Raw genomic sequence first — 21,309 nt, forward strand, 5'->3', positions numbered from 1 at the left:
TTCACTGCCAGCAGTGATTTATTCTGCTTCATCAGTACACATTGCACATAACACTGGAGCAGGTTGCCGACACACACACACACACACACACGCATACACACACATGCATGCACACAGTCACCGAAATGGATCTAAAGAGGCTGGAGGGCTTGGTATGAACCACAATGGGCTGATGTGATTCACGCCAATGTTTAGGTTGCGGTGTCATTGTGTAATTGAGCATGTGCGTTACACAGCTTGTGTTCCTCACTTTCACTTTCCACACAAATTCATTCTCACGGGACGCTACGCACGCCAGTTTTTGTCAGACCTTCTGGAAAGGACTAATGATAATCTATATTATACGTGTGTGTGTGTGTGGTGTATTTTTTCATAGAAGACAAGAACAATGAAAAAAAAAATTATGTGTCCCACAGGGCTTTGTGCTAGGGCCACTTTTCATCTATTCATATAGAGTACATTATGTTCTTGTTTTTCATAATTCTACGTGTTTAGGAGGGATTTATTAGATTTGCATTATCTTCTATGGAAAAAAATGCTTTGGTTTTCATTCATTCATTCATTTTCTACCACTCACATTCATACCTATGGACAATTTGGAGTCGCTAATTAACCTAGCATGTTTTTGGAATGTGGGAGGAAACCGGAGTACCCGGAGAAAATCCACACATGCACGGGGAGAACATGCAAACTCCACACAGAGATGGCCGAGGGTAGAATTGAACCCTGGTCTCCTAGCTGTGAGGTCTAACCACTCAACCCCCGTGCCGCCGCTTTGGTTTTCATATGTTTCAGTTTTTGTCAGACTTTATGAAATGGATCAATGACAAAAACTGAGGTTCTATTGTCATCAAATGACACACGTGCCACAGGGCTCCGTTCTGGAGCTACTACTCTTGCATACATTTACATTCTACCATATAGCAAAACCATACAACGATGTTGGATCCCACAGGAAAGTCAGCTACGTGAACCACTACACTACCAATTCCACGATGTTGGATCCCACAGGAAAGTCAGCTACGTGAACCACTACACTACCAATTCCACAATGTTGGATCCCACAATAAAAGTCAGCTACGTGAACCACTACACTACCAATTCCACGATGTTGGATCCCACAGGAAAGTCAGCTACGTGAACCACTACATGACCAATTCCACAATGTTGGCTCCCACAGGAAAGTCAGCTACGTGAACCACTACACTACCAATTTCACAATGTTGGATCCCACAGGAAAGCCAGCTATGTGAACCACTACACTACCAATTCCAAGATGTTGACTCCCACAGGAAAGTCAGCGACGTGAACCACTACACTACCAATTCCACGATGTTGGATCCCACAGGAAAGTCATCTACATGAACCACTACACTACCAATTCCACAATGTTGGATCCCTCAGGAACTACACTACCAATTCCACGATGTTGGATCCCACAGTAAAAGTCAGCGACATGAACCACTACACTACCAATTCCATGATGTTAGATTTCACAGGAAAGTCAGCTACGTGAACCACTACACTACCAATTCCACAATGTTGGATCCCACAGGAAAGTCAGCTACGTGAAACACTACATGACCAATTTCACAATGTTGGCTCCCACAGGAAAGTCAGCTACGTGAACCACTACACTACCAATTCCACGATGTTGGATCCCACAGGAATATCAGCTACGTGAACCACTACACTACCAATTCCACAATGTTGGATCCCACAGGAAAGTCATCTACATGAACCACTACACTACCAATTCCACAATGTTGGATCCCTCAGGAACTACACTACCAATTCCACGATGTTGGATCCCACAGTAAAAGTCAGCGACATGAACCACTACACTACCAATTCCATGATGTTAGATTTCACAGGAAAGTCAGCTACGTGAACCACTACACTACCAATTCCACAATGTTGGATCCCACAGGAAAGTCAGCTGCGTGAACCACTACACTACCAATTCCACGATGTTGGATCCCACAGGAAAGTCAGCTACGTGAACCACTACACTACCAATTCCACAATGTTGGACCCCACAGGAACTACCAATTCCACAATGTTGGATTCCACAGGAAAATCAGCTATGTGAACTACTACACGACCAATTCCACAATGTTGGCTCCCACAGGAAAGTCAGCTACGTGAACCACTACACTACCAATTTCACAATGTTGGATCCCACAGGAAAGCCAGCTATGTGAACCGCTACACTACCAATTCCAAGATGTTGACTCCCACAGGAAAGTCAGCGACGTCAACCACTACACTACCAATTCCACGATGTTGGATCCCACAGGAATATCAGCTACGTGAACCACTACACTACCAATTCCACAATGTTGGATCCCACAGGAAAGTCAGCTACATGAACCACTACACTACCAATTCCACAATGTTGGATCCCTCAGGAACTACATTACCAATTCCACGATGTTGGATCCCACAGTAAAAGTCAGCGACATGAACCACTACACTACCAATTCCATGATGTTAGATTTCACAGGAAAGTCAGCTACGTGAACCACTACACTACCAATTCCACAATGTTGGACCCCACAGCAATTACCAATTCCACGATGTTGGATCCCACAAGAAAGTCAGCTACGTGAACCACTACATTACCAATTCCACAATGTTGGATCCCACAAGAAAGTCAGCCATGTGAACCACTACACTACCAATTCCACGATGTTGGATTCCACAGGAAAGTCAGCTACATGAACCACTACACTACCAATTCCACAATGCTGGATTTCACAGGAAAGTCAGCTACGTTAATCACTATGCTGCCATAAGACTTGTTATATTACGTAATATTCGATATATTTGGGTGAACGATACATGGAATGACCACTGCCTTCGACTGTAACCTCACCAATATTCATCTTGTGTCATTTTTCTTTAATTTTTCTTTTTATTTTACATGTCCTTGTAATTGTATTAACTTTATTTTAAGGAGTTTTGTTTACACATGTGCAAAGCTGTGCACCTTGTTGTCTTCGTAATTGGTTTGTGGAGCATGTTTTGTTGAAATGTGATGCATATTTGCAATATTTATGCCTCCCCGGGCCGGCGAGAGCGCATAGAGAGAGGAGGTGCTGCCCCATGGATACCTGTGACCTGGTCGACAAGGATGCGGGAGGTGATGATGCGTCCGTACTGGGAGAAGAGCTGCTCCAGCTCCTTCTGGGTCATCGTCTTAGGCAGGCCACTCACGTACAGGTTGGCGTCACGGATGGAGGCCGAGCTGGGTCGCGCATACGAGACCTGCGAGGCAGAGAAACACAGAAATGGACCAAAATGCTTTTTGTTTTGCGTCAATGAAAAATGAAAATGAAAATATTTGGCTCCTTGGAACAATGACGAGATAAGACTTGAAGTGGTTTTCTAGCTGAACCAGATTGACTGTTGTCTGTCCCCTCGGGTCGTTGAACCGTATTTGAGGTAGTCCGGGTAACACGATTAACGCTCTGAAGGCTTTCATTTACTCTATCAATTTCAGGTATTATACTAACTTGAGAATATGGAAGAATAAAACGCTTTAAAGCATCAGGAGCTTACTGTAGATGGCGGCTTTAATCAAGACTTGAGGGCTTTAACTTTAAGTTCAATGCCAAGAACAAAAGCTTTGAAGTATTTAACAGGAGTTAATTTTCACACCAAAAAGGACATTTTATAGACATGCCGATTATTTTTTATCTACTTTTTGTGCTTGTGTAGGTAATTACAGTATACAGGTTTTCATATGATTCGTTTTTTGTGGGAAATGGTAGCTAAAATTTTGCTTTGGATTTTGTACACCCCAGTTTTCATACAATTTGTATTTTGTCTGAAAATTGTTGTCCACAGTTTACTTGTGTTTTGGTACACCCCAGATTTGGGGGATTTGGCTTTTCAGATAAAATTTTTGCCAAAGATTTGTCTTGGTTTTTGTATGATTTTTTGTATGAAATTTTTGTATGATTTGGTTTTCATTGAAATTTGTCAACAAAATTTTGTGTTGGTATTCGTACGTTTAACTAGTTAATTTTCACACTTAAAAGGACATTTTATAGACAATCTACTTTTTGTGCTTGTGTAGGTAATTACAGTATACAGGTTTTCATATGATTCGTTTTTTGTGGGAAATGGTAGCTAAAATTTTGCTTTGGATTTTGTACACCCCAGTTTTCATACAATTTGTATTTTGTCTGAAAATTGTTGCCCACAGTTTACCTGTGTTTTGGTACACCCCAGATTTGGGGGATTTGGCTTTTCAGATAAAATTTTTGCCAAAGATTTGTCTTGGTTTTTGTATGATTTTTTGTATGAAATTTTTGTATGATTTGGTTTTCATTGAAATTTGTCAACAAAATGTTGTGTTGGTATTCGTACGTTTAACTAGTTAATTTTCACACTTAAAAGGACATTTTATAGACAATCTACTTTTTGTGCTTGTGTAGGTAATTACAGTATACAGGTTTTCATATGATTCGTTTTTTGTGGAAAACGGTAGCTGAAATTTTGCTTTGGATTTTGTACACCCCAGTTTTCATACAATTTGTATTTTGTCTGAAAATTGTTGCCCACATTTTACTTGTGTTTTGGTACGCCGCAGATTTGGGGGATTTGGCTTTTCAGATAAAATTTTTGCCAAAGATTTGTCTTGGTTTTTGTATGATTTGTTGTATGAAATTTTTGTATGATTTGGTTTTCATTGAAATTTGTCGACAAAATTTTGCGCTCGTATTCGTACATTTTACTAGTTAATTTTCACACTCAAAATGACATTTTATAGACAATCAATCTACTTTTTGTGCTTATGTAGGTAATTACAGTATACAGGTTTTCATATGATTCGTTTTTTGTGGAAAACGGTAGCTGAAATTTTGCTTTGCATTTTGTACACCCCAGTTTTCATACAATTTGTATTTTGTCTCAAAATTGTTTCCCAAATTTTACTTGTGTTTTGGTACACCCCAGATTTTGGGGATTTGGCTTTTCAGATAACATTCTTTCACTAATGTCTTGGTTTTTGCAAACTAAAATGTTTGTATGATTTGGTTTTCATTGAAATTTGTCAACAAAATTTTGCGTTGATATTCGTACGCCCCAGTTTTTGTATGATTTGATATTTTGTTGTTATTTTTTATGCCCCAGTTTTCGTATTGTTTTTTTCAAAATGTTGTCTTGGTTTCTGTATGCCCTGTATTTTAGCCTTGGTTTACATACTCGTCAACTTTCGGATGATTTGGTTATCAACAAACATTCATTCATTCATTCATTCATTCAGCAATCGGCACTGGACTGCTGTGGAAAGTTAGTTTTAGATCAAAAGTAAATTTCAAGACTGGACGAACGGAAAAACTGGTAACACGGAGTTATTCCAACAAGTGAAAGAAAAACTCTGGGAAGTCGGTATCATGTGATGTTGATGTTTACATTTTACTGGGCATGCCCCATTGACTATTCTGTTTGATTACAGCTGCGTATGTAGACAAGAGATTAGAATATTCCTTTCCATGTATACTATTGTTTTCGGAAAAGTCATTCGGAAGGGGAAAAATTCCTCATGTCAACGTGGCTATAGTGTAATTGGAGTAAAACACGGCATCTATAATACTTTTTACGTCACACTACACACGTCGGGAGTTAATTTTCACACTTAATAGGACATTTTATAGACAATTTACTTTTTGTGCTTGTGTAGGTAATTACGGTATACGGGCTTTCATATGATTCGTTTTTTGTGGAAAACAGTAGCTGAAATGTTGCTTTGCATTTTGTACACCCCAGTTTTCATACAATTTGTATTTTGTCTCAAAATCGTTTCCCAAATTTTACTTGTGTTTTGGTACACCCCAGATTTGGGGGATTTTGCTTTTCAGATAACATTTTTGCCAAAGATTTGCCTTGGTTTTTGTAAACTAAAATTTTTGGATGATTTGGTTTTCATTGAAATTTTTTGTTGGTATTCGTACGCCCCAGTTTTTGTATGATTAGATTTGTTGTTGTCATTTTGTATGCCCCAGTTTTCGTATTGTTTTCATGAAAATGTTGTCTTGGTTTCTGTATTCACCATTTTTTCTATTTTAGCTTTGGTTTACATACTTGTCAACTTTTGGATGATTTGGTTATCAACAAACATTCTTTCATTCATTCATTCAATTTCAGTTTTAAAAATGGAGGCCAGCAATCGGCACTGGACTGCTGTGGAAAGTTAGTTTTAGATCCAAACTAAATTTCAAGACTGGAAAAATGGAAAAACTCTCATTACGGAATTATTCCAACAAGTGAAAGAAAAACTCGAGGAAGTCGGTATCACTTGATGTTGATGTTTACGTTTTACTGGGCATGCCCCATTGACTATTCTGGTTGATTATAGCGGCGCATGTAGACAAGAGATTGGAATATTCCTTTCCATGGATATCATTGTTTTCGGAAAGAGAAAAATTCCTCATGTAAATGTGGCTATAGTGTAATGGGAGTAAAACACGGCATCTGTAATCCCTTTTACGTCACACTACACACGTCGGGAAGAAAGGCTTTCCTCGTTCTCGCTCTCACCCAGGCCAATTCTCTCGCGTCTTTGCTCACACATGTCCAGAGAGACAGTTTTCCGTAGCGCTTTGCCGCCATTCTCATGTCACCTCAGACGCTTGCAAATGGCAGCCTTTGTCGCTCTCTGCCTGTGAACTTTGCGGCTGTCAAAGCGGCTCCTAAACATCTTCATGCAGGCTCGGCTCGGCACCGGAAAAGTTTCAAGTAAATCCCATTACGGATACTACGACTACTGCTGCTGCTGACTGGAGCAGCTTCCCCTTGCAGCGCTTCCATTATTGCTGACAGGTGGGGGACATAAGCCATCAAGGGAGGTTAAAGTCAGGCAAATATGGTGGATATGCGCTCGTATCCTTCAGCAAGAACAGCTGGCTTTTCCCTTCATTCTTTGCTGTTTAGTTCTTCATCTCTCTCTCTTTCTCTCTTTTTTCTCCTCCCTGCGCCTCATTAAATCTCTCCTTCTTCCTCACATTCTGCAGCGTTTTTCCCTCTCTTTTCTGTGCTCCCTCATTTTCTCTCCTTGTCAGCCAACTGCAGATGTCTAATCCATCAACACCTCCTCAAGCTGTGAGCGCTATTGTGTAAAAGTGTGACACAACGTGTGTGCGTGTGTGCGTATGTGTGTATATGTGTGTGCAGAAAAGTTTGGAAAAGTGTAAAGCTTAACGTGTACACAAGCACACGGCGTCTAAATGTGTCTCGGATGATGTGCTCGTGTGTCACAAGGAAGCCGCCGCCACCTTTGCTTCCCCTCACACTTCAGTCGTGGGGGGGGGGGGGGGGGCAGCATGGCATGGCGTGCTGACAAAAATCGGAGGTGTCAAGAAGCGCAGGGCCACACCATCGACTCATGGGTACTTCACATTGCCGGGGGGTACGTGAACCTTTTCCTCACAACATGAACGGTGACTCAAGAGGAGTACGATTCCTGCACTGGCTATGTATTGACCGTGTGGTCTTGGAGGGGGTGGGGTTTGCTGCGACAGGAAGTGGAGGCTCCATGACTACGATATTAATTACACTGATAGCCGTCATAAAACAAGTACCCTTAATATCTTCAAGTCAGTGTTCGATCACAATGGTTGACTTCTGGGACCGCTAACCTTGTGGTTAGCATGTTAGCATGTTAACCACACTGCCAAAGTCTGCTGGGATAGGCTCCTCCCACCTAGTAGGACAAAGCGCCATAGACGATGGATGCATGAACTTGTGAAATGTCTGATAATATCGGCTGCCATTACTGGCTGATATATTAGCATAGGTCGGATCATAACGGTATCGTTTTTTCTGCTGATATCGATATCGGCGTGCGGATGAGACCTACTCAGGTCAGCCTGCTGGTGTTACATTTCAGTTTTGCCTTCAAATCGTAAATATGCAATCTCCGATCGATCAGTATCAGCCAGTTTCTGTGAATAAGCACATAATCGGCATATGCCGATTAATGCCTTTGAACGCTGATCACAAACCTGTAGCTGGTCACGACTGGTCATGATGTTTCTGAAAGACTATCAGAAACCCACGGGCGCTCCACACGCATGAATAAAGATGGAAATAAAACCAGATTTCCTGGTTGAAGCAATGGCTGATATATTAGCATTGGTCGGATCATAAAGGTATCGTTTTTTCTGCTGATATCGATATCAGCGTACGGATGAGACCTCCTCAGCTCAGCCTGCTGGTGTTATTTCCCAGTTTTGGAATCCTTGGAATCGTAAATATGCAACAAAATCATGCTCCGATCGATCAGTATCAGCCAATTTCTGTGAATAAGCACATAATCGGCATATGCCGATTAATGCCTTTGAACGCAGATCACAAAAGTCTACCGCCTGTGGCTGGTCATGACTGGTTATGATGTTTCTGAAAGACTATCAGAAACCCACGGGCGGTCCACACGCATGAATAAAGATGGAAAAATAAAACCAGATCTCCTGGTTGAAGCAATGGCTGATATATTAGCATAGGTCGGATCATGAAGGTATCGTTTTTTCTGCTGATATCGAAACCTCCTCAGCTAAGCCTGCTGGTGTTATTTCCCAGTTTTGGAATCCTTGGAATCGTAAATATGCAACAAAATCATGCTTCGATCGATCAGTATCAGCCAATTTCTGTGAATAAGCACATAATCGGCATATGCCGATTAATGCCTTTGAACGCCGATCACAAAAGTCTACCGCCTGTGGCTGGTCATGACTGGTCATGATGTTTCTGAAAGACTATCAGAAACCCACGGGCCCTCCGCACGCCTGAATAAAGATGGAAAAATAAAACCAGATCTCCTGGTTGAAGCAATGGCTGATATATTAGCATAGGTCGGATCATGAAGGTATCGTTTTTTCTGCTGATATCGAAACCTCCTCAGCTAAGCCTGCTGGTGTTATTTCCCAGTTTTGGAATCCTTGGAATCGTAAATATGCAACAAAATCATGCTTCGATCGATCAGTATCAGCCAATTTCTGTGAATAAGCACATAATCGGCATATGCCGATTAATGCCTTTGAACGCCGATCACAAACCTGTAGCTGGTCACGACTGGTCATGATGTTTCTCAAAGAAACATCAGAAACCCACAGGCGCTCCACAGGGATGAATAAATATGGAAATAAAACCAGATTTCCTGGTTGTGTGGCCAGCATGCCGCCCGATATTTGGTTCAATTCCGGGTAACGTGGTTGTGGTACGGCGGCCAAGTCATCGCTTCCCTGTCTTGTTGTTTCAACACATCAAAGCCAACAATCGCTTGCTTCATATGAAGGATGTTTCATGTGAATACGCTTATCGAAAGAAGGAGGATTTCGGGGGGAGATAATGACGGTTAGCTATTAGCAAATAAAGCTACGAGTGGTAGAAGTAGCACATGCATGTTTTTTTTTCCACCATCTCTAGTGATGGTCTTCCACATGAACATTTGCGATAAAAGGTTATGCGAGTTAGCACACAGCACTTGACAAGCTAATGAACGTGCCCCCACCCGTGGATCTTCGATGCAAATATATGCAAACACGGAACGCTGCGTGTCGTACATACGCACCGCAAACACAAACACGGCGCCGCCGATCCGACACATCACAAGTGCGCACACATTCAAAGGCACAACACGGGATTACACACACTCATCACATAGCACATACAGTATAATTCCGTCTCTTTGGCAGCGCTTCAGCCAGAGGCGGACGACGGTGCTGAACCAGGGCCAGGCAGCGAGCGTCGGCAGGAGAGAGCAGGGATTCTCGCAGGGTTTTCAAAACCGTGAGCTAATCTCATCCTATTACATTAGATTACATCAGATCGGATCAGATGAATTTGATTAGATTAGATCAGATTAGAACAGTTTGACAGGGAAAGTGGATTCAGGGATTACCTCGGAGCCGCAGATTACTGGTGGTCTTGAAAGCGAAACCTCGGGCCCGCGGGAAGATATCAGGGGAAATAATGATATCAGAAATGAAATGTGGAAGGTGTCTCGGAGGGCGGCTAGTGCCGATAGAATTGATTCATCAGTGTTAGCGCGCTGATGTCTGTCATCAAGTTAGCTTAGTGTACGTTGACCTACATTGGATGGCTTTGAGCATCTGCGATGGAGGAGATGCATTCAAGTGCTCCTTTAATCTTTTAATAATGTTTGGATACTCCTGGAGTACCGAAACATACATTGATCATAATCAGTGGCGTCATTGGGCCTATTTTGGGGGGGATTCAGCTCCCCTAAAATGTTCCTAAGCGCCCCTAAATAATTTGATATTTTTTTGAGATTTTTTTAATTTTATTTTTTATTTTTTTGTCCCGTCCAGCCATTGGGGCAGATATTATAATTGATCTAAATGCCCTTACATGCTAAACAGATTTGCTAAACTTCCCTGTACCATGAAATCTTATTTGCCGTTATTTGATGTTTTTGTTATGCGCATTTGGAGCAACCGGACCGGAATTTTTATTGATTTGAAAAAAAATATATATATATATTTTTTGTTTTCACAAAAAAATATCTGACAAATTTCATATAATAGGGCAAAAGCAGGCTAATAAGTAAGCCAATAAGCACGCTAATACTAGTCTAATCAAAAGAAGAATAATACTAATCAGTACTAAGAATAATAATGATAGTAATAATAATAGGCTAATTAATAATATTCATTCATTCATTTTCTGGAGCCTATCCCAGCTGTCTTCGGGCAAGAGGTGGGGTACACCCTGGACTGGTCACCAGCCAATCACAGGGCACATATAGACAAACAACCATTCACACTCACATTCACACTTATGGACAATTTGGAGTGGCCAATTAACCTAGAATGTTTTTTTGGAATGTGGGAGGAAACCGGAGTACCCGGTGAAAACCCACACATGCACGGGGAGAACATGCAAACTCCACACAGAGATGGCCGAGGGTGGAATTGAACTCGGGTCTCCTAGTGTGCTAACCACTCGACAACTGTGCAGCCCCGTTCAAAAAACATTTTCCCGAAAATTGTCCCTTTTAATCCCGGTAATGTATTTATTAATGAGTACATATATTTTTAATCTGCTGTCATTTGTGTTTGAGGGCAGCAGATCACTGGTTTGTGCATGAAATGCACTAAAAGTAATAAATAAAAAAAAAATACAGCTGGGGGTGACCGTATTTGATATGATTGCAATTTTAATGTCCCATCTGCTTGGACGTACATTGTCAATATCTGAAGTAAGGCCATGTCTCCTATGCAATACTTCCATCAGTACACTTCAATATTCATACACGTGTCCACTGTTCTTAGGGACTGAGGGAGTCAAACAGACTCAAACATAATATTGTTTGAGTCAGTACGGAAGTGTCCTATTTGAGCTCTATGGAAAGTGCAGCGTGAGTAATTACAGTGTGAAATCTATCGATATTTTGTCCCGCACCTCGACGTGTAAAAAGCACACCGGCTTCGGCGGTTACCTTGATCGTTTTGGTTTGAAGTCTGAGTCCATTTAACGTGTTGATGGCTTTCTCTGCGTCCTTTGGATCGATGTAGTTGACAAAGCCGTAGCCCAGACTCTGACCTGAGTGAAGGGAAGAAAAAGAAGGCTGTTAGACTGCAACAATTTTTTCCTCCAATCTATCCACACCGGGCTCCGTTCACGGTCATCATGCATGGATCTGACCTGAGACACAATGCATGTGGATTATTCTGGATTATTCTGCCACCGAGGGACGCATACAGGAAAAAGACAGGATAAACACACGCTAAACACACGCAAAACACACGCAAAACACACACTAAGGCCAGTCCAGTTTTGTTATGATTGATATGTTCAGCAAGTAAATAATCTTCTGGCAAATAATCTCCAAAAACACAAACACAAAATACGTTTCCAATTTTAAATGCATAAAAATTGTGAATGAAAGGGCTAAATTAAATTAATTAATTATTAATTAATTCCATTTTTTGGTAATGGTAATGGTTTCATTTCTTTTGAACATGCATCAGATTACAATTGAGTGCATCCCATAATAAGTTCCCAGTTCCACATGTCCAAACGGAGTAGGAAGAAGCAAAGCTTATTAAATCCTAACCCTCCATCTGGTACTTTTACAATCAGTCACTGTTACATTTGTTCACTTCCTGCTTTCCTAATATAATTAAATTTTAAATTTATTAGTTTTTTTTGTCACGTACCATAGTACGCGGTGATGTGACCATACAATGACATAATGGTACCATAGTACCTGTCAATATAGTGATATATATAGTACATCATAGTTCAAGACTCTTTGTCTTTAAATTTTACATTTTTAATTTAAAATTTAAACTTTTTAAAAATTTAAAAAAAAAGAAAATTAATTTTTTTTAAATTTTAAAAATTTTTAAAGCTGCTACATGTATGCTGTACATTTCACTTAGGAATGGGTTGCGTTTTCCGTGGGAAACATTGCCTATTTTTGAAAGAAAATAATATTTGGGTTTTAAATGCTAAATCAGGAAGGCACTGTGTATTATTTCACATAGAGAAAATAAACAATAAACAAAATAAACACCATCACGACGTCAAATAGTGTGGAAAAAATCTCTTGAAGGTAACATAGTCAAAATAATGTAATAATATTGTTTTGCCTCAAGGCACTTTTTAAAAAGACATTTTGATGTTTTATCAATGTAAAAAAAAAAAACATCGTCGGGTAAGAACTACGATGGCGAGACTCCACCAAGCAGCCTGGCAATTAAAGCGTGACACCCAGTGGATGCGGGGGCATATTTTCCTCTTTGCAGAGCAGCTGCAACGTGTCCTCAGTGAGAAGCGGGCCTGACGTCTCCCCCCTACAGATCAAGCCTTTCAACAGACGTTGGACTTTAAGCGGACGCCGGCGGCCATCGGGGATCTTCAGTCGGCTTGTTTTCCTCAAACAGCCCCGATCTGCGAAACGCCTGTGCAACGTGTCCCCCGTCAACGCGAGAAGGGCAACGCGCACATATTCCCGCTAATGGAAACAGACAGCGGTTAGTCGAAGACAAAGTGAATCGCAAAATATACAACACAGCGCGTTTCGTAGAATAAATACGTTTGGGCTGTTGGTATCACGGAGGAGAACGAGCACTGAAGAGAGGCCCAGTAGGGACTTGTAGTTCTCACTTCCAAAAGCTGATGATTTTTCTCCTCTTCCCTGCGCTCCTCCCTCTTTTCCTTCTGGATTAATTGTGGATTATCAGAGGCTCTCTATTGTTAATTAAAAGCCAGACATCCTGGAGAGACTACCGCTATTTATAACCAAGTGTCCTCGCTTTTCTATCTCCTCCTCAGCCTCCTCCTCGCAGCTGACATCAGGTGTTAACTCTGGCAGTTTACGTAACTCGCAAAACAATTTGCGGGGCTTCTTGTCTTTAATAAATTGTGCACTCGGATCGCATATGCTGAGGCGAAGAGATTCACGCATGCTTGGCTGAGCTCGCCAAAAATCAGGACTAGCCGTAAATAGATGACTTGGCAGTGGATGGGGTCCCTTGAGCAACCCTCTAACAATCAGATCCAAACTCCACGTGGCATGAATGCAGGCTGTTCGGTTCAGCCAGAACCGAGGCTCAAACCAAAGTCAGCAGAATGAGAGTCAGGAGAACTAGCCGTTGAGCTAAAAACCCACACTATCAACTTCATGTTGGGTTGACGTTCATCACAACATCGACATACCACACCTAGTTCAACCAGCCCTGTGTTCTGCCCTGGACTCGAACCATTGTCCTTCCGAATAAAGATTGAACAGTACTAGCCATTGAGCTAAAAACCCACACTATCAACTTCATATTGGGTTGACGCCTCAATGTAGATCTAGTTCAGCCTGCCCTATGTTCCGCCCTGGACTCGAACCATGGTCTTTCAGAATAGAGATTGGAGAGCACTAACCATTTAGCACTACTGACGTACCTCTCGCACAGCTACACCAGCTGGTAACCGTTCCGTAAATCTACAACTTTGTCCCTAACCCCAGTCCTCAAGGACCCTTCCATCTTTCCAGTACTTTTACAGAGACTTCCATACATTATTCCATCCAATTTCACTTGGAGCAAAACTAGATTCAGGGTCAAAGAGAAGCCGGAGCCTACTCAGTTAAGCCTTCGCTGAAGGCCCGTTAAAAAAAAAAAAACGTTCCAATATGTCCAGCAGTAGACGCAAAATCAGGACTCAGCCACCTTCACAGACGGTGGGAAATCACAAAGCACTTGAACACTACACACAGTACCAGTACCAGTACCAGGCCGTTAGAGTATCCTTGAGCATGTTAAAGGATCGTTTCCTCTGGGCACGCCCTCTCCACTGTGATTGGTCACACCCCCAAGACAAAACAGTGCAGCAAAGCAGGAAGATGGGCAGGCCTACAACCTGTACATGGACATGCCCATATAAGGAAGTCTGTCACACAGTGACATCACAGTGAGCCGGTGTTAGAAAAAACTCTCTGAAATCAAGCATTCAGAGCCATCCCTAACTTCTTTCAGAACTCACGTCCTGATGTGCAAATGTTTGGCATGGTTTAACACGGCAATACAACATTCTAACATGTTTGGAATGATGTTGAGAAAACCTAGCTTGCTAGCATACACCTGCTGCTATTTATTTTGGTCTTCAGTCATAGCCTATACCAAGCATTGGAGCCTATACCTAGCCTATACCTAGCCTTGGAGCCTATACCTAGCCTATACCTAGCCTACACCAAGCATTGGAGCCTATACCTAGCCTATACCAAGCCTTGGAGTCTATACCTAGCCTATACCAAGCCTTGGAGCCTATACCTAGCCTATACTAAGCCTTGGAGTCTACACCTAGCCTACACCAAGCATTGGAGCCTATACCTAGCCTATACCAAGCCTTAGAGCCTATACCTAGCATTGGAGCCTATACCTAGCCTTGGAGCCTATACCTAGCCAATAACAAGCCTTGGAGTCTATACCTAGCATATACCAAGCCTTGGAGCCTATACCTAGCCTATATCAAGCCTTGGAGTCTACACCTAGCCTACACCAAGCATTGGAGCCTATACCTAGCCTATACCAAGCCTTGGAGCCTATACCTAGCCTATACCTAGCCTTGGAGCCTATACCTAGCCTATTTCAAGCCTTGGAGCCTATACTTAGCCTGTACCAAGCCGTGGAGCCTATACCTAGCCTATACCAAGCCTTGGAGCCTATACCTAGCCTATACCTGGCCTATAGCAAGCCTTGGAGCATGCATCACAATCCTTTAACTGGCAGGCCAGGCTCTTGCGTTGTTTAAGACTAAATGGATTACTTCTCCGCTGACAAACAGTGCATGTCTCCACAATCGATGAATCTAAAGATTTATGGCTGATTCTTATCGATACGGGAGGCTGTTACCGGCACAGCCGAATCGTATGCTTGTCAAACAAGATAGCCGTAGGCATTGGTTTATTGTTCACAAGCCGAGGATTTCCTGGTTTTATTACTGTATTTAATGTCCTTCATGTGAGTGACTTGAGTGAATAATTTAGTTATCACTCCCAACATGAAATGATATAATCTGAAAAGAATGTATGACTATATATATATATATATATGTATAAGGACTGCCATTTCTTTCTTTGACTGTGAAGTCCAGAAGAGAAATAGCAGAGAAGAACGCTGAAACAGATCACATACATGTCTGACTACTGGTGCATCAATTGCTTGCTACACTCCAGTCGAGCTCTCGCCATCTCTTTTGCCCTTGCCTCCCACTTCCTCGCCCTTCTCCCATCATCTCCAGCAAGAAATGTGAGGTCTGACAAGCGCTGCGATACCGGAGGGTTTGCTGGAAATTAAGTGTTCTGGTGAAGAGCACTCGTGTAGGGCCGTCTAGAGGGGGCTGACAGGTGCTTAATGGCAACAAGACTCTTAGCACTCACGGAGTCATCCAAGCAGCCAAACTGGGCCAACTAGCTGTGAATGCTACTACTGTACAAAGTGGCGTAAAGTGGTGTGGACATACATGTTGCACCAAAGGTAGAGTAGTGTGTTAATTGGTGCCCTGAAGAAGAAAGGTACTCCACAGCGGCTATTAACTCTTAGAGTTTCGGGTCATTTTATAATTAGCAGGATTTCACTAAAAACCACTCCACTGAAACTTTGTGGAAAGGTTGGCGTGGCTTAAGAGAATGTATTCCATTCTAGTACAGTTATAGTTCTTGTTCGGAATTCCTTTCATCCTGAAGAATGCACAAATCTTCACTTTAAACCTGGAAATCAAGGCAAACATAAAAGGATGGGCGTGTCTGAGAGCGGGATCCAAATGTTCGATCTTGCAGTTTCCTGACTCCAGTTCGTAAGACTTCCGCTAGTACGGTTCCTTTGGTCAAGTGTGAATATGATCTACCACATCCTGGTGTGCAACAAAGAAGTGGACTGAGTCCGAGTACCCAACTCTGGCTTGGGTCGCTTAACGGATCAGCGTTAAAAGTGCGCTCTCCATTATTGCGGAGAGTCGCAGTATAACCCTACGGTCTCTGGGTGAACGGTGGACTACAACCTGGACTTGTTGCCGGTCCATCGCAGGGCACAGATGGAGACAACCAAGTCAACCACTAAACCAGGGGTGTCGAACTTACAGCAAACTTGAGATTATTCATCAAATAATATTCATAAATCATCCTATTCTAACCATCATGAGGAAACTGAGGAACTGAGGAAACCGCAGTCAATATTCACAGGCCAGTAAAGCAGCAGTAAAAGCCAGCTAATTGCGACACTGTGTTCGTTAAAACATGTGTGATGAAGGGCCCGGAACGAGTGTCCTGAGAGGCGGCAAGCATTTACCGAGGAATACGATATGGGAACGATATGGGAACTAAAGATATGGGAACTAAAGATATGGGAACTATCGCCAGACAAAGGGAATAAGGACATAGAAAGAGTAATAATTACCGTATTTTCTGGACTATAAGTCGCTCCGGAGTATGAGTCGCACAAGGCCAAAAATGCATTATTAGGTAGAAAAAAAACCATACATAAGTCGCACTGGAGTATAAGTCACATTTTTTGCGGGTAATTTACCGTATTTTCTGGACTATAAGTCGCTCCTGAGTATAAGTGGCATTTTTTGCGGGTAATTAATTTTCCAAACTACTTGACCAAAACAGACATTACGTCTTCTTGGAAGGCAAGTTCTAAAAATAAAAGAATAGAGAACAGGCTGAATAGGTGTAAGATATGCTAACACAATGCTTATTCAGCTACACAAAAAATAAACATAAACAGTATAAGTCGCAGGAACAGCCAACCTATGAAAAAAAAATGCCACTTATAGTCCGGAAAATATGGTAAACGTAAGTTAAATTGCTTGTATGTTTCTTAGCTACCCTTTTGAATGTTAAGTTTCTGTGTGATGACTTCAGTGGGTTGACAAGCTTGTTGTGAGTTCGCCGCTCGCTCGTGATTGGCTCCTGCCAAAGAAAGAGCTAAAACGAGTTTGACACCCCTACACTAGACCATTGAACGTTCTTTAAAGAAGTAAAAAATAATCAGAGTATCCAATCCAGCATCCAGAGTAAGTTCTGTCATGTAATTCTATATGACATGGAAGCTAGCCAATCGGTAGCCTACACAGTCCCATGTCAAAAATACCAGCATGTATGTTTTTTTTCAAGTTCAATGAGTTTTCTGTACACTTGTGTTTGTTGTATGTATGCACAGCAAAGTCTGGCACCGCCATATGTATCCGCCCCCACTCCCGGCTTCACTCCCTCTGAAGGCCTCGGGGCTGCAGTGAAGAGGGGCTCTCTGGATGTCATCAGTTCCCAAGCGGGCATGGAGATGAGGCAAGACGGAGACAGACATCTGCCGGCAGCACCGGGAAAGACACAGGAGGGGATTCCACCCACTTCTTCCCGACTGCTATGGAGGACCTAACAGCGGGGAACAACCGGTAAACCGCCGGGTGTCGTGGATGGGTGGGAGCAGCCACGCCAACGCACACGTACATAATCACTCAATCACAGAAACACACACAAGTAATAAAGTGCGTCCTCACAGTAGGACGGTGAGGACTGGAAGTCTGGCAGATATCCAGTCAATGATTCATGGTGTGCCTGGAGGGGAGGCTCTTGCTAAACTATTAAGTGGATAACAACAAGGATGGAATGAGGGACACGTCCAGTTGTTTGTCTTGATCATTTGTACGCATGCAAATGAATACATGCCCCCCTTGACGGGATAGGACCTCCTGGACTTCACAGAACGTGGTTCAACCTCACCAACTGGGACTGTCCGGTTCATCCCTCCATTGTAATATCTGGAATAGTAAACCCAGGGCGTCCACATTTGCTTAAAGTTTGCTAGGACAGGCTCAAACCTGAACTTTCGTTACGTGATAGAGCATGTCGGAATTCACGTTTCCAGCAATGAACTGCAGCTGCAACCCCAATGTTGGCAGCACTCATGCAGCCCCATGACCATGACCACAATTACCAGACAATTGAGTTGTTAACCATAGATTGTGTTAAATATTCTTATTTTATGCTATTATTATTATTATTATTATTATTATTATTATTATTATTATTATTATTATTATTATTCCTTATTTTATTTTTATTATTTTTATATTCTTATTCCTTATTTTTATTTTATTTTTATGATAAAAATTATAAACATAAAATAAGTGACTTTTATTATAAAATAATAAAAAAATAAATAAAATAAGTTCCCTTAAGTCACTTATTTTATTTTTATTAATTTTATTATAAAAAATAAGGAATAAGAATGTAAAAATAATAAAAATAAAATAAGGAATAAGAATATATAATAATAATAATAATAATAATAATAATAATAATAATAATAATAATAATAATAATAATAATAATAATAATAATAACAATAACAATAATAATAATAATAATAATAATAATAATAATAATGAGGAGGAGGAAGGAATAAAAATATAAATATTCTTATTTCTTATTTTATTTTTTTCCTTATTTTTTATTTTTATTTTCTACAAAATGCACCATGGAGTTGCACTCAAATTTCGTTGTACGCAATAAAATGACAATAAAGGCGATTCTGATCTTCCTGGTAACAGGTTCTGATGCCGGTTTTGGGTCAGACTGGGACTCACGGCCAGCTGGTGTAAGAAAGTTTAGATGGAAGTCATCAATTCCTGAATGTCACGGTCCTCGCTATTGTCGTTTTCAGTGTTTTTAGCATTTTTGCGGTTACATGTTTTTTTTCAAAGTTGGGTGGAGATCATTTTTTCACAAACGAAGAGTTTTACGAATACGCTGCTCGGTGTGGACAAGGACCGGATCTACACCGCATTGTCCCTTCAGAAGATATACTGCTATACTTTTGTGAGATACTGAAAATGAATAAAAGTACATTTACTGTTCTTCCCAAAGGCCCACTAATGGAGCAGCAGGTAACAAGTATTGACACCTCTGTGTTTCCGTACGGGTCGATTTGATGGCCAGAAAACAGAACATTGTATTCCCTGTCATATCGTCAGGATGGCTACACGCTTTGCCGGAGACAGAGACCCAATTACAGAATTCATCTACTCAGCGCGATTATACCGGTTAATGATAATTACAGAAAAATAATTTCAGTAAGTACAGCATCTGACATCAAATAGAGAAGCTATTGGAACGCGCTATGAATACGCCGTAATGGGGCTTTAGCTAACAAAAGAATCAGCCTTAGCGCTGATAAATGAGCTTAATGGAAACACTAACTTATATATTTTAATTGACAATTAAAAGCAAGAAAGCAAATGATGCATTGCTGTGCATAATGGTCTTTTAATGAGGTTAGATATTCATTCGCCACTGATGTGACGCTGCCGTGCTGTGCCAGTTGTTCCATTTCATGCGACGAAAACGGCTCGGCGGTTCATAAAAAGGTGGCTCGGTAATGAAAACGATGTCAAAGTATTAACGTGAAGCCTGGCTGGTTATGATAGGATACTGTAAGGATGTTTGTGCAGGCAATTGCAATCGCTATAGCGTTGCTTTATCACTTATGCGGTATAGGTTGGGAGTAGGAGGGTGAGAATGCGGCGCTCTTTTGGCAGAAAAAGTACACACGTATAGGAATTTTTGGCATGCGAGGGAAAAGTGCTGCTATTTCTACGGAGTGGCTACTGGTGCTGAGACGGTATTTATTATTGAGCTCCAGGGAGGGAAGTGTGAAAGTGAGTGTACAAGTACGTGAAAAGTCACCGTGCATAAACACTACAAATTCTATGTAGGCACTTTTGTTAGAATAAAACATAGATAGAATAAATATAATGTTAGTTATCACCCTTATATCCATTTGCTTAGACAATAGAAAGTGTTTGAATGTGCTGAAGAGGGAATGTTCCTGTGACCCTGATCAGAGACCCCAGCAACCCACAGGTCTTGGAGGTGCCTGGATGCGCCAACAGCAATAAAAACAATCAAAGTAATTACTCTCACATATGTGTATATGTGAAAGTAACTACTTTTATTGTAAAAGATTAAAGATTAACCTGCTGGTCCCCGGCCTGTTATGAGAACGCCGGGCGGTGGGAGCCGGCCGGGTGAGCGGGGAGGCAGGAAGGGGAAGAGGCGGGGAGCGAGCTAACACCCACAGAGGAGGCTTTTCAAGCAGCTGAAGTCAGCCGGTGTGACAGTTAGAGCCCGGTTGTTAGAATAAAATGTAGATAGAATGAATATAATGTTAGTTATCACCCTTATATCCATTTGCTTAGACAATGGAATGTTCCCGTGACCCTGATCAGAGACCCCCCAGTGACCCCCCCAGGTCCTGGAGGTGCCTGGATGCACCAACAGCGACCCTGCAGATGCTCATGTTAATCCTGCAAGAATGTGTCAAGATAAGAACTCATAAAACAATAAAAGTAATTACTCTCACACAAATACAGCTCATGCAACTGCCTGTCTCTACCCCCCCCTTTAGAGTTGCACGACCATGTAGTAGGGACCCCCGAAAACATAATAAAAGTGGAGCGGCATACCCAGTGGGTATGTGGTTTCACTCTCTTTGCTGCGAGTAACTTTGAATATTGTTGTCTGTCTCTTCTGTATTTCTGTATTTAAGTGTTTTTAAAAGTGTCACAGGAGTTTGAGCCGGACAAATTAACGTTTGATGTACACAGTGCTAATGTATATCATACATAGCAAATATTGTTACGCAATCCAGGCAGTACGGGGTCGTAGTCCTGTGCTGTAATCTTCCGGCAGACAAGGACTCCTGTGGCATATTGGCAGCCATTATGCTGTGCCATTTTTGTTGTATTTCCCGGCTAAGAGCCCTGCAATACTGACATGAAAGCGTC

At 41.6% G+C, this 21,309-nt stretch overlaps 1 protein-coding gene across 6 annotated transcripts in view; it reads right to left on the minus strand.

Annotated features, from left to right (window-relative positions):
- Positions 1–21,309, minus strand: part of elavl4 (ELAV like neuron-specific RNA binding protein 4) — a 127,558-nt gene that overhangs the window by 35,353 nt on the left and 70,896 nt on the right. For 4 of the 6 annotated variants that reach the window (XM_078790305.1, XM_078790304.1, XM_078790303.1 and 1 more), the window contains 2 exons: positions 11,468–11,571; positions 3,116–3,270 (listed from right to left, as the gene is read on the minus strand). In XM_078790305.1, the coding sequence (XP_078646431.1) occupies positions 3,116–3,270; positions 11,468–11,571 (259 nt within the window). The remainder of the gene's footprint in view (positions 1–3,115; positions 3,271–11,467; positions 11,572–21,309) is intronic. The other 2 variants (XM_058074395.2, XM_058074393.2) reach the window with 1 other exon arrangement.

The sequence above is a fragment of the Doryrhamphus excisus genome, linkage group LG4, assembly GCF_037039965.1.
Source record: "Doryrhamphus excisus strain RoL-2023G ecotype Guam linkage group LG4, RoL_Dexc_Guam_v1.1, whole genome shotgun sequence".
Classification (NCBI taxonomy): domain Eukaryota; kingdom Metazoa; phylum Chordata; class Actinopteri; order Syngnathiformes; family Syngnathidae; genus Doryrhamphus; species Doryrhamphus excisus.